General features: G+C 37.9%; 3 protein-coding genes across 15 annotated transcripts in view; 1 reads left to right on the forward strand and 2 right to left on the reverse strand.

Moving 5' to 3' along the window:
• Cask (peripheral plasma membrane protein CASK) overlaps window positions 1-15,890 on the reverse strand; it is a 141,484-nt gene that overhangs the window by 54,510 nt on the left and 71,084 nt on the right. The window lies entirely within an intron of this gene.
• Window positions 1-15,890, forward strand: part of Rh50 (Rhesus blood group-associated glycoprotein Rh50) — a 119,939-nt gene that overhangs the window by 16,301 nt on the left and 87,748 nt on the right. The gene's annotated exons all lie outside the window — the stretch shown is intronic.
• The window catches only part of LOC139105609 (uncharacterized), a 43,317-nt gene continuing 31,619 nt past the window's right edge, over window positions 4,193-15,890 (reverse strand). Inside the window, exon 2 of the mRNA XM_070661803.1 lies at window positions 4,193-9,550. Within this exon, the coding sequence (XP_070517904.1) occupies window positions 9,479-9,550 (72 nt within the window). The 3' untranslated portion in view covers window positions 4,193-9,478. The remainder of the gene's footprint in view (window positions 9,551-15,890) is intronic.

The following is a 15,890-nucleotide window of genomic DNA, read 5'->3' on the forward strand; positions in this document are numbered from 1 at the left end:
TAGTTTTTTTTTTTTATTAAATTTTTCCCAGGTATATTATACACTGAGAAAAAAAGTTTAATATAATTTTATATCTCTAACGACAAACATGATTGACTCGATCGTATTTATAATTGACTAAATCACATTTATCGTTAAAATTATGATAAAAACATGGCTGGGTTCAAGGTAAAATTTTTATCTCAGTGTAGCGTTATTTCATATCGAATTTCGAATAAATACATGTTCAAAAAAAAATCTTTTTTTTTTCTTAATTATCGTAACTGCAAACCGGTACGTGCCGCGTACGTGATCTGAGCGTTGATCGTTTTTTCTAAAAATCAGATATTGCGAGAACTTTCCCAACAATTGGAGCGCCGTAACGAAAATAGTCAGTCGGTTGGCTTTGCGACGTGATGGCTGACTTTTCGTTTACCGCCACCACTTTGTGATTGTTCTGGTGGCAGTAGTGCAGGGTCAGCGACGGACAAGGGTTAGGGCTGGGCTAGCGAATTGAGTCACCTTTATCGGAAACGGAATCGGCTTACAGCGTGCTAGATTGGATCTTTTGCACAGTACGATTCTATGGGGACATGGATTTTCGCAAGAACGTGCCTTTCCGCTCTCATTGTCAGTCACGTTTTCGTTACGCTAAAGATTGGTTTCCGTTCTGTCGGCACTCCTGCATTTTGAATCGTTTCGTCGGCAAGAAGATCAGCTGTCGTTTCGGTATGTGCCAATGGACCAGAATACAAAATAGACGAGTTGTTCTGTAAATAACGCGTACAGTCTATATACGTTAATGATAGATTTCCGTTAACATTTCGCAATTCTATCGTTTGTAATTTCATAATTATATTTGCTGGGATATTTTTATATTACGTTACCGTAATTATATTGCCCTATAACTATATTTGAAACGTTTATTCTTGGACCTCAGAATTGGAAATCAAGACTTTTTTTCGGCCATTAAGTGCCTGCCGAGTTTATTATAAAAAGAGAACGAGAAAGTGAAAAGTTCGATTTTCGTGAAAATAGTAAGTGATAGATTGCGCATAAGTAGAGGCCAGAAACGAAGGAAATTCTTCGAGGCGAGGGGGGAAAACGTTTGGAAGTCACACAAGGGAATGAAGATGAACGACGTTACATTGCGCGGATCAATGAAACGGTGTGAAAAATCGAGTGACCGATGAGGTCGAACGGGAAGAATGCGAAACGGAAAGGCGGGCGGTATCGACTTCAAAAATCCTTGCGCAAATCACGCTGGATGATAAACGAAATGGTTTATCAGCTGACAAACATATGCGCGGAAATTATAGTTATTAATCAATAAATCGCATTATCACTGCAAACCTCGAACAATTGCGCTGCACGTTATCCTGAATTTCCGCGGTGGCATTTATTCTCGAATTTGTATACGATCTTTCATTAATACGTGTTGACCTAGCGTTACATTAATAATTTAGTTACACAGTTGAGAAAATACGTAATTACGGGCGCACTTTTCCCATTCCGCGGCGTGAATAATTGATCATCCGCGATCTATTACAATTTGTTCGCAATTTGAGTGGCGAGGAGCCGTTTGAATCATGAACAATCCATTTCACTCACATGTAAGTGCACGTGCCGCACTTGATGGCAAGGAGGAAGTACGAGACACGTGCTCCATCATACCTGTCCAAGCGTGCAATATGAAGGAGGCAGGTGTGTTTCTCTTCGCTACAATGCGAGATACAAAAAAAATAGGGGAGATTAAAGGGACGGAATGGGCGGAGAATTTTACAAAATGCACTTCCGCGAGCCGTAAAATTTATCAGCTTTCCTGGATTTCGTTCGAATGTACATTTAAGACGGGCGCCGTCCATGAGAAACGACGTAAGAGCGGATGTATATGTAAAGGAGCTTTTTCTCGGCAACGCGCTTAAAGCCGTCTGAACTGCTGCATTTTTCACTTGCCATTTGCATTATTCGCGGGCATCGCCGCACTCGAGCGTACACGTGGTTCCTGCAGTACGAAACCGAGATGCGACATCGGGTCGCGCGCGATCACGTAGGCCGTTCGTCCGTATTATAATGGCGCGACGCCAGTTGCAGTTGTAACGTTTACCTAAAACGCCGAAACGGCCGTACGTGGCAATAATTTCAAGCCAAATGGCTATTCCCGAGCAAAATTTAGGACACTCGTTAATCCGATTAAAATCATCCCGGTTCATTATTTCCACATTCTGGGAAAACTTGATATGTATGTACACGACAGTCGTACGCAGTGTCGCGTTACGTGCCATCGTTTTTTTTCCTTAATGTTACGTTTTCGCAGGACGGGGAACAGATAACAATTTTTTTTAGTATTTTAGTATTTCCGTTCGATAGCGTCCAGATAAAAATGTTAAAAGGATCTGGAGCGCACGTAATGTGGAACTCTGCATATTCAAAAAATTTATAACTTGCCTTTTTCAAATATTTTACACGCTACAAAAACTGCACCTCGTTTTATAATAATGATAATTGTTTTATTAACGTCAGATTAAAAATAAAATAAAATTAATCAATTTATAGTACGAAATTCTCTATCTTGTTGATTTTATCGATTTTCGCTCGGGTAATAACAAATCTGTTTTCTTAATAGTAAGTTAATATTTTTCTTATATTTCTACGGGCGCTAAGAACAACGTACACGTTAACAGACGTTAACAGAACTTACATAGCGTGAAATTGTAGGAACCTCGGAGCGCTTGCATAGTGCATCGATGTGGTTACTTGCTGATGAGACAGCAAGAACACGGAAAGCCACGGCTTTCACGAAAGTTCTAATCGCGAAGTCTCTATAATGTTTTGAGACAACTTCGGGTGAACTTGTGAAAGTTCCATATGACTGATACTTCCCTTATGTCACTCGTTACACTCGTACGGAGAAACGTTACTACAGTTTAAATAGCATTGTCAAGTAAATTTTGTATCTGGACAAAGGCACTTAATAAGTTGAGAAAACTTCTGTACTTCTCGCGAGAAAGTATTACTTCTTATACTTAATTCGTTACATTTCAGAAAATAAGAAAAATATTAATAAAATATAAATTAAGATATCAAATAAGATATAAAATAAAATAAACATTTTTTTTTAATACTAGAAACGCATATTAATATGTAATATATAAAAATAATTAATGAATAGCGATACTCATTTTTAATATAATGATTCGGGTTTAATTGTTATCATTACATCAGATTTCACGAAAAAGAATTATGTTATTTATATTCTGCAAAAAGGCAGATGGAGTTATACTTAGGTTCATTGCCGCATGACTGATATCCGGGATCAATGACGCGAAGAGATACATGTCAGCTCATAAAGAGAAACAATAGACGAAGCGCGTATGACAATCACTTGCGAAATCTCAAGCATTCTTGAAAGAATCGTTTTTATCTCAGTAGTAATGGGGTATCATTGGAATCGGATATTTGTTTCAAACGGAGAAAATAATGCCCCATTAAATGAAAATTGGACGATATTGGCTTGAAGTAGGATAGATTCGATAATTACGAAGGATGGAAAATCAAAAGAAAGACAAGAAAAGTAGAATTGACAGGAAAAATAAATTAAATTAAAAAAAAAAATAAAATAAAACTAACAAACAAACAACGAAATTAGTTGGTATTAACGATAGTATGCTACAACAGTACGTCGAATCGTAACGTGTGCAATTTATTGATTATTCGATAAAAGTCTGTTTGCTAAATAGTGGAAATTAAATTTTGGAAAACGTAATCAAGATACAAAAGGCAGATTGCCGCTATTTAGATACGATAATTTACGTATAAATCGTAAAATTTATTTGGCAATACGAACGTTTATCTGGAGTTTTAATCGAAAATTAATTTTAGGTAAAAAAAAAAGAAATAAGAGAAAAAAAATAGACTATATAAATCTTGAATGTAATAGCAAAAATAAAAATAAAAATAGTGCATTACATTCGTATAGCATCAAAATAAGTATCTTTCGTAACATAATTAAAACTGAAGTTGTAAAGTCACTTTAAAAATCCTTTTTTATTGATATTTTAAAGTATAGTCGAAATAAAGCGCGTATGAGCACTCAGCCAGCTACAAGTTCAATTTTCGTTCATCGCGACATGTCGCGACAGCGGGATCTCTGGAACTAAGGGAACGCTTATAAGACTCCCATAAATGCGCGAAGAATACAAGTAAGCTCTTTCGCTGAAAGGCGAAGCTCGAGTGTAAAACGTAATCCCGTTTGCGCCTAAACAAAGAAAAGCGAAGACCAGCGTCGGAGATATAATAGGTAAAATAAGAAGTAGAGCATGAAGGGCCAAGATAAGATACGAAAAAAGAGACGGGCTTTAAAGGATCGTGTTATGTGTGCCAACACGTTCTCAGAGCACCATCACCCTCTAGATTTTTGAAGCGCACTTTGTAACTAGTAAAACGCGAAAGGCGAAAAAAAGGGGTAGATTTAAGCGTTTAAGGGCGTTAACACGTTAACGATATAATTATCGTCGATACTGGTAATTTTAATTTATTGCTTCAATTCCGGGAGCGGCATAAACGTATTTAATTTCACAATAATGAACTCGATGCATAATAGTTCCGTTAATAGGGAACTTGATATTTGCGAGTTTATCAGAAACACAGAATACACGCAGTCAAACGTGAATAACGTAATAGCGTAAGGTAATGATTAAATAAATAAATGCCAAATGGAATTAGATTAAATAAATAGGGTAATATCGGTTGAAGAAATCTTGGGAGCCAAAGACGCGATAAAACGTTTAAATGCGAGGTACACCGACCTCTTTCCGAATCGAGTCATTTCGAGCATTATCTCGCGGAGAAAAGTACGCGCCGAAAGATCGCCATAATGGAGTTCGGTTTGCGTTTGCTGGAAAATATGCTGGGGCACGTTATCCGCAGAAATGCCCTCCGCGGGGTGCAAAGTAATAAATAAAGTTGCCTACTTTCCCACTTCTGCCCAATCCAAACATACCGGTAAAGCCATTTCGCGTTCGTGCTTCTCTCTCTCTCTCTCTCTCTTTTTCATTTCTCCTTTTTATCTTTGCCACGTCGCCATCTTCCATTCGCTAGTAACCGGAGATATGCGGCTGCAGACGAGACGGAGTTGGCCGGCGTCCAGGCAACTTCGAACGATTGCCTCCCGCGGACGTTGCGCCGCACGTTGCAGCATGTTCTAGTCTCTGGAATGTTCAGTCCGCAGTTCGTAATCTCTTCCATTCTGTACAACTCGCTAGTTTTGCGTCGTTGAAGCAATTAATTGCATTTGTATATGCACAAGATTGACGACCGAGTAGGCGAGTAGCTCGCAAGAGAGTCCGCACCTTCTCGGTACAAATGACCACCCGGGGCGGCGAATTACGGGCTGAGTTCAAAGTATCTCGGTGGGTTGCGAGTCCGCTCTCCGTCATTCCAAGCCGGCTTCGTCGGGCGATTCTATCGTATCGAATATCGATAGGGTAACGCAATTGTCAACCGTTGTGGGCGTTCAGACAATCTATATAGCGGCCTAATATATTTCGAGGGCACGGCGGCAAGAGTGTCGCCGGGCAAAATTGCTTTTAGCTATGGTGTCGTCGGTACGTCGCTTTAAAATGCGGTATCACCGCCGTGTATCTCGGACGAGTCGTTGTTATGCTTTGAAGACGGGCGACTATATTGTGAATCATCAAGCTTCTCTACTACGGTGCTTTACCCAAACGTATCCTGGATTTCTTCCGCGGCGCGCAGGACTTTCAATTTAGCTTTCGAAAACTTCAAGGGAAGCATGCATATAAAAAGAGACGCGCCTGACGTAAGATTTATCACAGACGGGATTTATCAAGCTACTCGCGGTGAAGCGGTTTTCATGAACTTTCAGATTCAAATGTTTGAATCGGTGATAAGAGTAACGAGAATTTTTCAATGCTAAACATGAAATAATGAAATAGGATATTTAAATATTAAAATATTTAATTATGCACAAGAATAATTCAAGCAACAATTAAAAAATATATTTAAACATATACAAAAATGGTAATTGAAACAAGGTTTTTATTAACTTAAATATAAAGTTGCGTTAAAAAAGCGCTATAAAAATCCTTTTACTCGGATAAAAATGTAATTTGTTGGGATTGAAAATGGAGAAAGCCCAAAGGACGAAGGACGAAGGTCATAGACGAAGTGACAGTGAGGATGGTGATCTCGGGAGCTTTGAAAATTGAACCTTAAGTAGACCGAAGGCGAGCCGAGGTACTCGTGATATCTTTAGATGAGATTCTGGATAGTTTGAAAAAGCAGAGCGTCCTTGTCAACCTCGCTGAACATTTGAAGAGTATATTAAAACAGTATTATAGAGAGCAAAGTTCTAATTTTTAATTTTCAAGTTATAATCGTATATCGCGCCCATGATAAATCTTAAATCGCAAAGCGGAAAGCGAGCAGCGCACCTTTGCGAACTTCAAGCTACGTAATTTAATTGATTAAAAATATTTAATCTCAATTAATAAACGCGCCTTATTCCGGTACCTAGTTTAATAATTAAATATCGGAAATTTCGTTTTATCAACGACAGAAAAAATATATATATTTCGTAGAAATTACGCGATTTGTTCCGTGCGTTTCTAGTAAGTGCTTGTGTCGTACGATACTACGTGGAAGACGATGTGTCGGCATCCAAAGTCGTTATTCACACCACGGGACGCAAGAGGATTTTCGTGTTTCATGTGAACGCTGGCGGAGGTGGCGCAGACACGTTCATTCCAATTAATGCGACGCGATAAATCCTGCGAACCGGTCCGCCGACGCTCGTGGGCCACCCGACACGTCCACGATCAGGAAATCGTCCGCTGCCGACCGGATGACGGCCTCCCTTGTTCAACGACAAGAAGCGGCGGATCGTCAATCAAACAGATGGAGGAGATACGCGAAACTGCAAAGTGATTCGTTCCGGTACCGTTTATTGCGAGAATCACCCGAGAAAAGAAAAGAAACGCTTCGTGTTCATATTTTTGAAAACAAAATGGCTTCTTCATACATAAAGTCACATTTTACTTTTGCTCTTTTAAAAACATTTTTAATGCAAAAAAAAATCAAATTAAATCAGCGTTATTTCGGGCGCATGTATAATTTTTTTAATTAAACATTCTAATATGTTAAGCGTAAAAAGTGCAACGTATATAAGATATAAACGAAAATTTAGGATTTCGGTCTTGTCAGAAAAGTTTTGGCGGCCAACCACCATTTATAGCGGCGCGTCATATTTTCGGTGTGCTTGAGAATGCTCTCCAAAAGCAGAGAATTTACGGAAGTCGCTGAGATTGCGGAAAGGGTCAAGGAGCGGTTTGTTGAAAGGAAAATTTATCGCTTCCAACTGCATACCCTTATTTTTTTCAAAAACAAAAAGCAGCTGAATGCGGCGCCGCTCATATATTAATGTAGTTATGGATATATGCAAGGATAATCTTTCAGCAGAAATAACGTTCAATTCTGGAAACTAACATTTTTGCGCGCGTCGTAATCTTATGTCACGAGGCATTGTATAGTATGAATACAATAGACAAAATTTGTAGAATACAGAGTAATGATAATACGAAATATAAAAATGAGCTCGTTTGAGAACATCGCTTTCTCGGAGAAAAAAGTTAATATCTTATCGGTTTCTCCATCGCCGATATACGGCAATCAATATCATTTTCTTAACAGCAACCTATTATTATTTCCTAGCTGCACTGAGATGGCCTATATTTCACTATCGACCTCCCCGTCTTCCTTAAAAGTAGACAAATAAAAGTAATGGAAGTGTCTACTTCGTGCATCTCAACAAAAAATCTTCATCTTTGCTCGAGAAATATGATTGCTTTTGATAAGAAACTTAGGATTACATTACTAAAAATTTAATTAAATTAAACGTGAACAAAGATTATTTAAGCTCGTAAAAAACAAATATTTTTTTTTACATTTAATAATATTTTTATCGCATAGAAAAGTAAATTAATATGTAATAGATTAATAAATTAAAATAGCTTTTTCTTTCTCTTTGCATTTAGATAAACTTAAAAAAATAAATTAAAAACTAAATTAAAATGATTAAAATTATTAGAAGTTGAATAAAGTTTTTTAAATAACATAATTAATTTAAAATTCTGTTGAACTAAACAAATTTTCGTATTTTTATGCCAATTGAATTGTTCATTGAAACTGTGATCTTTTAATTAACCCTGCCAGATAAAAGAGGATAAGGTGCTGAAAACTTGATTAAAGTTGAACATTGTTCAGGAAAATCTTAGAAAGCTTCGGCGGACTTTGAGCAATTTTACGACGACAACAAATGAGAAACTTCCGCAACGCGAAAAATTGGAACAACGAGCTAGGCGCTTGTTGAAAATCTAAACAGGGCTAAGCAAACTCAGTTACGTAACGGACTTATTGTCAACCCTGCTAAAATTGCTTCCTATAATAAAGTAGCTTGGTGAACAGATCGCGTAATGCTTCCTGCCAATGCAATACACCGGTAATGAAGACGCTTAATGAGGGTCTCGCCTTTCAGAAGTTCATTTCGTTGCAAATTACAAGCATATGCAATTTTGCATTGTTGACTTGTAGTTGAACTCATAGCCAATAAATATTCTATAGAATTCTAGTCCAGGAAAAATATTTAATATATAGAGCTTGTTCTTATTAACGCGTACTTAAATTTTAAACTATGAATATAGCATTTTGCGAAAAAGAAGATAGTAATAATAAATTAATAAAATAAAAAAAAACATAAAGACCAATAAATATTTTATTTTGTCATAATAATTGATCGTTCGCTGAAATGTGTCAATACGCCAAATAGTCGGGATAAAATCTGCCGCGAGAAAAGAACTAATGCGAAAAGAATTCTCATAAATCTCAGAAGAGAAATCAAACTTGACAAGCGAGCTGGTCATTAGAGCTGCGATACAGATTCCGGGAGAATATTCATCAACATGGCAATCGACCGAGCGCGCTCGGAAGCTCGTGTAAATGAAGAATGCAATGGGGTATGAGGCTTATCCTGGTTTTCACCAAAATGAATCCCGAAATCATAACGTAACAGGAGCTTGTGTAATAGGTGAATCTGCCTAGTAAAATGTAGATATTTTTTTTTTTATTAAATAATTGTAGCAAGTTTCTGGTATACTGCGAAAAGATTTAATGTTCATTTCTCTGCGTATAACCCGAAAAACTCACGAGAATAAAGAACGTTGCTATATAACGCAGAATATTGTTATTATTTGAAAGCATAAATAAATTAATTACTTTAAATGAATATATAGAACCCGCGTATCTCTTGTTGTATAAATTTTCGTGCACACGCATAAATATAACATATTTGCACAACGCTGCTGTATATCATAAATTTTGTAGGATCATTATTTTGTAAAATTCAATTAGCTATTTGCATATAAAAAGACTGATTTTTATACGCGTCATGATAAACACAAAATGGCGAATTCAATAAATTTTACTAGAAAATATCGTTACCTGCTAAATGCTTGTATACGAAGTAGATAACTTGAGTCGTAAAATCGTGACTTACCTGTAACAGAAAAAGAAGATAATTTATTAGCGTAATAAGATATAAAGCATGGGTTTAATTAATAAATACTTGATAAACGTAACTTTAAAAGTCACACAATAAATCTGATTAAATAAAAAAAATATAAAAGACATGTCTAATAATTTTAATTCGATTTCTCAAGATGAGATTCGCTTAGAGCGTGTAGAAAATGCGAAATTGCGCTCATATGGCACGAAAGTTTCAATGACATCTTGTATTTTAAAACCGCCTTGCTCGAGAATTGACTGAACGCCTTCACTATAGGGAAATAAAAGTTAACGCGATTCCGAAATGGTTTTGTAAGTTTTCGAAAGACTTTTCCCGTAGCTCCTCCCGTACTCCGCGTTCACGTTCGAACGAGAAATTCCGCATTGCGGACTATCGGAGGGTGAATTCGCACGCGGTCTACGTACCGGGTGTTTCACCGTGCGAAGAAACTCCCTCTCCTCTTTACGCAATTAATTTTTCAAATTGCGGAGGGACGAAGTCGGGCCGCGTTCGTTTTGCCTTCTGCATTATTTTCTAAATTACGGGCGCCGCACGCGTCTTGAATTAGCAAAATATATATGAGACGCCGACTGCATTTGAGCAGCCGGGAATAGTCTATGCTCAAAATTACTCCACTTTGTTGACAGTCCCCTCGCTCGCTGTCCATGCAAAATGTAAAAATATTAAAGTAGGCGGCGGCGGTCGCCAAAAGCGGCAACGGCAAGTCAAATAACCAAGTCTTAACGCGAATGAAATTAAAAGTAAACACGATTCGACGAGATAATAATTAATATTTACGAGATGTAAAATTTTTCTACATGTCTGATATTTCGGGCTCTTTTTTTTGCGATTTGAGCACGGACGTGGAAGCGTGATGCAATTTGAGGTTACACATGGACTAAAATAATATAACTCCGCGGCGGAAAAAGGGCGTCTTTTCGGAGGATCGACACACTTCGGGCCGCGACAGGTCGTAAATCTAGGAGGGCAAGAGTTCGCGATGAAATGTTGATAAACAACGATCCGCTGCGCGTATATCGAATATTCGGAGATATCACAAGTTATTTTTCATGGACACGGGCGGGCGGAATTTCATTCTGTAGGAACGTCATCAAAATATATATCATGTCCACATTTATATCGCCATTAATTCACCAGGAAAACAAATTTCACGACGAAGCCGTGTTGAAGACTGCACGTTGATCGATCAAAGATATCGAAGAACATATTTCTTTTGCGTTACTTCACACATGTCCGGCACGTATGCAGATGCTCTCGTCTACTCTATTTTCCTTCTCTCTCTTTCTCTTCTCTCAAATAGCAATCATGCATCGTTAATCCGATTTTTCTATTTTTTTATATATTTTATTTTGAGTTGAAAACCATTCCCGAAACAAACGCATTCGGTTCACCGCTCGTGCATATTCATAGCTTTCGCGTAAGTCAACAATGCGCTTACCGCTGCGTGATGACACGTAGTGAATGCGGTTTGCTTACATGTTGGCGGGCCAGCCGCGCGGTTCCGGAATCTCGGCAAATTTGCCCAGTAAAGCCCTTAACGGCCCGCATTGTTGCGATTGCTGTCGCCGCTATCTTCCCTCGCGGTGCCTCGTAAAAGCAGTAGATTAGATCCGCGCTATGATAACTCCCCAACTGTTTTCCGATCTACTCCGGAGAATCATCGTCGATTTCTCTTCCTTTCGACGCGATTGATGCACTACGAGGAAACAAGGCGGGACCATTAAGAATATAATCGTAAAGGATGCTGGCCGGTCGACGGTTCGAAGTCTCTCGAGGAAACATGGCCAGTCCGTGGAGTTATATTGGCGATACTACTACTTATTGCCGCTGCCCGATTCTTCATCCAACGTGTTTATCACGATATTCTCTGTAACCGTGGAGCCACGGCGCTCCTCCGCAAACGCAATGAAGTACGGTCGGAGCGGAAATATTTAGCGCTGGTGAAAATTTAGAAAAGAAGAGAGAGAAAGAGAGCTAACCTTATAAAAAAATCGAAAAATGGAATTAAATATCGTAAAAAAGCGAGATTTTTATGCCAGTATTTCTATAGAGCTCATTAAACGCGGAACTGCACAATTAATTTAGCGCGCTTACGTTAATTCAGCTCGATTAAATTTGTAAAGGTAATTACGTAGGAACACACTAATAGGTCTCTTTTTTAAATAGGGAAACTCGTGTCACTTTGACAAAGGATTCCAGTCGGGAATCTTAAAATACTAATTGTAGTTCCGTTGTGCTCGAAGATATCGAATCATCTCGTAATCGTCTTTGTGTAGCTTAACAGCGCCGCAACTAGCATTAGAAAAGCGGCTCTGTTATTAGAGAAATTCACAAGCAAAACTCCAGTGAGTGGATTTAAGGATCAGACGCTTGCGCATCCGTTGTTCGTTGACACGGATCGCAAAGTTTGAGTGCTCAGGTGGCCCGACTTTAATTCAATCTAAACGGAAAGGCCATTCCGGCCGTGAGAAAGTTATATACGTTAAATTCGCGCATTTTTCTTTTTCCAAGACCAGTTGGTTCCTGCGGTGACCAATAAAAAAAATAAATAAATAAATAAATAAAAAATAAAAAAAAAAAAACCGATGCGATAAAAGGTACGGATGCGATATTCATGGACGATTAATACTGCCAACGGAGAAGTTGCCGGTCGCGATATATCATGACCGGAGTTATAAAGCCGCTCGTATAATCCCTGCAGAGAAAAATCTCACCGAGGGGGGAGAGGGAAACGAGATCGTATATCGGTGAAAAACAATTCAGGGTGAAATAAAGCGTCACGATACTTAAAAATGTCAAATCGTAAAGAATTTCTTTTTACTTAGATTTTACATACCGTAGTAAAAAAAATAGTATTAATAATATTTATAGTCGTTTAGTTTTGTAGCCATTATCACAAAATATCTAATTAGCTAAAGAAATTCAATGTTCAATAATAAAGTTTAAGAAACAAACGGTTCTCTATTAATAATATTACTTTGACGTTATATACATCTTTGAGCGCCAAGACAACGGATAAAAGTTATAAATCGTCGGCGATAACGTGGCCCTCAAATTTCTCGACGCGAAACTGTATTCGAGAACTGTATTTCATTTTTCCAGATCGTTGGAGTAATTCGATATATGAAACAGAAAGAGGACGCAATATATTTCTGGCAGAGCAAGCAATGCGGAGAGTTCTTTATATGAATTTTAAACAATGCTCACTTTTGAAAACTGTACATTTTATATCTTTTAACGCTGTTTGTAATTTTGTTAAATACTTTTTCGACGCGTTCTGCTTAATGAAATAGCGCAAAACTCCTTTAATGACAAACCCAACAATAAGTTAAAATATATTCAAGAAATAATTTAAAATAAGTCATTTAAAATTCTAAACAGATGGCGTTAAAACTTGATGTGCGCTAAAATTCGCAACAATATTTAATACATTTGCGCGTCACATTTTTGTCTCTCTATTGTAAAAAATTTTTAACGTCAGAGTAGAAGAGAAATTTTTTCGCATTATATCACTGCTGTGTGCAGGATAACAATGAACGTCCGTCTCTATATTTTACTCAATCATTAATAAATAAATATGACAATTTTTCCGCATATGTACTGTCGATCAATACTGTTCTTTTAATTTCTCGACAAAACGCTCGCAAATTACTATAAAAAAAATTAAACTGCAAAAATGGAGAGAATATCGATTAACTTCGGACTAATCCGTCCAAAAGCCGCGTGCGCATTCCAGATGACACATAACTTCCTGCAAACCGCACCCGGGAGAGGCTTTCAGAATGTTACATTACGCTCTGATGCTCCGGGACTTGCGCGCCAACTCAATTTTCGGAGTGGAAGCGAGATAAAAGTCGCACGCCGAGACGCAGCCACCGAATCAGCATGAGGCATCGCGTCTTGTAGATTCCGCGAAAAGACGCGGAATAAAACCGATGGATAAGTGGGGAAAGAGACAGGGGATAAAAGGGAGACGAAAAAAAAAAAGGGGAAACGTAAAAGAATCGGGGTTGGAGAAGAAGCTGTAAATGAGGCACGCGAAAACACCTGGGAACGAAAAAGAAAAAAAATAGAAAAGAAAAGAGTTAGGCGAGCAACAGCGAGACGAGCGGAGCCGAGGAGACGGAATAAACGCGTGTTTTTTACGACCATTCCTATCGGGAATGCAACCGCGGGTTATTTTGCCTCGAAGTGGGATAACCACCCTTTAGAATGCGCATGCTACCCGTCGTCACCTCGCGCCGAATTTATCACATCTCTTTCTTTCGAGGTATTATGGGTCACCGCCATTTCGTTCTCCCAGCGTTTCTCTCGCTGAAGAAAATGCGCTGGCATTACAAATTCGTCCCTTGGCCGTGTCTTACGAGATTCCCGCGCGCATTGGAGATTCCTGGGGCGAGACATAAAACATTCGCGTTGTTTTTATCATCCATAATGTACTCGGTTGAAGGGGGTCTGGATCGGATAGCGAGTAGACAGACCCAGATCCTTGATACATATTAATTGCGCCGGCGGGCGAGACCCCATTGTCCTTCTCCTCGACCCCTTACACCAAGCCGCTTCATCAACTTCCTTAACGTGACAGGTTTTAATTACGTGGAATCTTGGATAAGGGAGGGACATAAGAAATTATAAGGTATCGCGATCTCTTGTTATAATTGTAATTTATACACAAATCGATCGGCGATGCGTGGAAATAATAATAATCGTTTAAATTTGATTAACGTTTGTACTCGCGGCTCAATTTTGCGCCTTTAAAGCGAAAGAGTAAAACACAAAGCCCACAATTCTGTTATGCAATTTTAACGTAATTATTGTCGTAAATTAAGTGAATTTATTTTATATAATTAATTTGTTAAGAACTTAAGAACGTAAGACTTTAAATATCTCAGTAACGAGAGATTTAATTTAATGAAAGGTCTTAATTGTGTAATAATGTAACGAATTTGTAATACACTCGGTACTGTGAATATATTTTTCAGAAACGTGAGAAATGAAATAATTAGGAGTCATTAAGAGTAAGAACAGAGAGAGATACTCTACAATTAGCGACTGTAGCATGGTTAATGCACGTGGCACGCACCGTCAAATTGTTAATTATCCATTCAGCGATACGTCAAGTTTAAAAGAAATTCCCCTGATGCAAGTTTCATTAAGGTCAATTTACATGACGTTAACATGCGGTCCTGTAGAAATTACGGCGCGTACTATTGCTATTAATTAAATTATTGTACGTTCACCCATGGATCGCGGGAAATGAGTTGACCGTGCACTATAATCGATCGCAACGTTTACAAAATTCCACATTGATCAAATATTCGTGGCAAATTTTCGCATTGCGCAAGCAAATATAATGGCCGGGTCACGATGGTATTCCGTTCGAGGCTGTGAACTGTTTTCAGTCATCCTTCCAAGACGCGATTTAATACATTGGCAAGCGAGTTTCGCTTCAGGGCGGCGTATTTAGAAGCGCAACGTAAATTAACTTTGGTCATTGAAGTATCGTCCTAACGCGTCGTTTGCCGAAGGTCAGTTCTCCACACTGATGGCTTTACTCAGCCGACCGTTGACGATTCGAACAATTCAATTTTCCATGGGATGGTATTAGGGAATGCGCTGACCGAATATCTAGCTGGTCGTCAGGGTCGAGAGAGCGGGTTAACTGTGGTCGCCCAGGACGCTGCTAGTCATGCACGATCATCGAACGCACCGACCACGTGTTACACAATAATTGCTGATCGCTAACAAATAATTGCGTCGATTGACGGAAGGGCAATAGACGGTAATGCGGTTAATACGAATAAAAATTTAATCTATATTGTGGAGTACGTGCGAGTGCTTTACGTACTTAACGTTTCTATTTTACAATTAAAAAAAAATAAATAAAATAACATTTGCAATATAATTATATTTAACTACATAATAAAGCCAATATGTTGGATCGTTTAATGTGTGTTTGTCACGTACACTTTTTATATATCTATACTGTTTTTTTTTTTATTTTTTTATTTTTTTATAATTTTATTTTGATTTAGTTAATTTTTATTTTAATTTTACTGCAATTTAATTAAGTAATATCAAACGTAACTGTGTCCAGGAAAGAATCAGGTGTTATTAATTATTACCTCGTAATTTCATATTTTAACAAATAATAATTGTAAAAGTGATACTGTATTATTCATACCCAACACATTACAGGTGTTTACTTTTGAAATTAAAATCAATTTGAAATGTTTTATTATGTTAATAATTGCAAAATAATGCACGATCTGGTAAAAGTACCTTAAAAAAAATTTTGATGATAACTTAC

The sequence above is a fragment of the Cardiocondyla obscurior genome, linkage group LG01 (assembly GCF_019399895.1).
Source record: "Cardiocondyla obscurior isolate alpha-2009 linkage group LG01, Cobs3.1, whole genome shotgun sequence".
NCBI lineage: Eukaryota > Metazoa > Arthropoda > Insecta > Hymenoptera > Formicidae > Cardiocondyla > Cardiocondyla obscurior.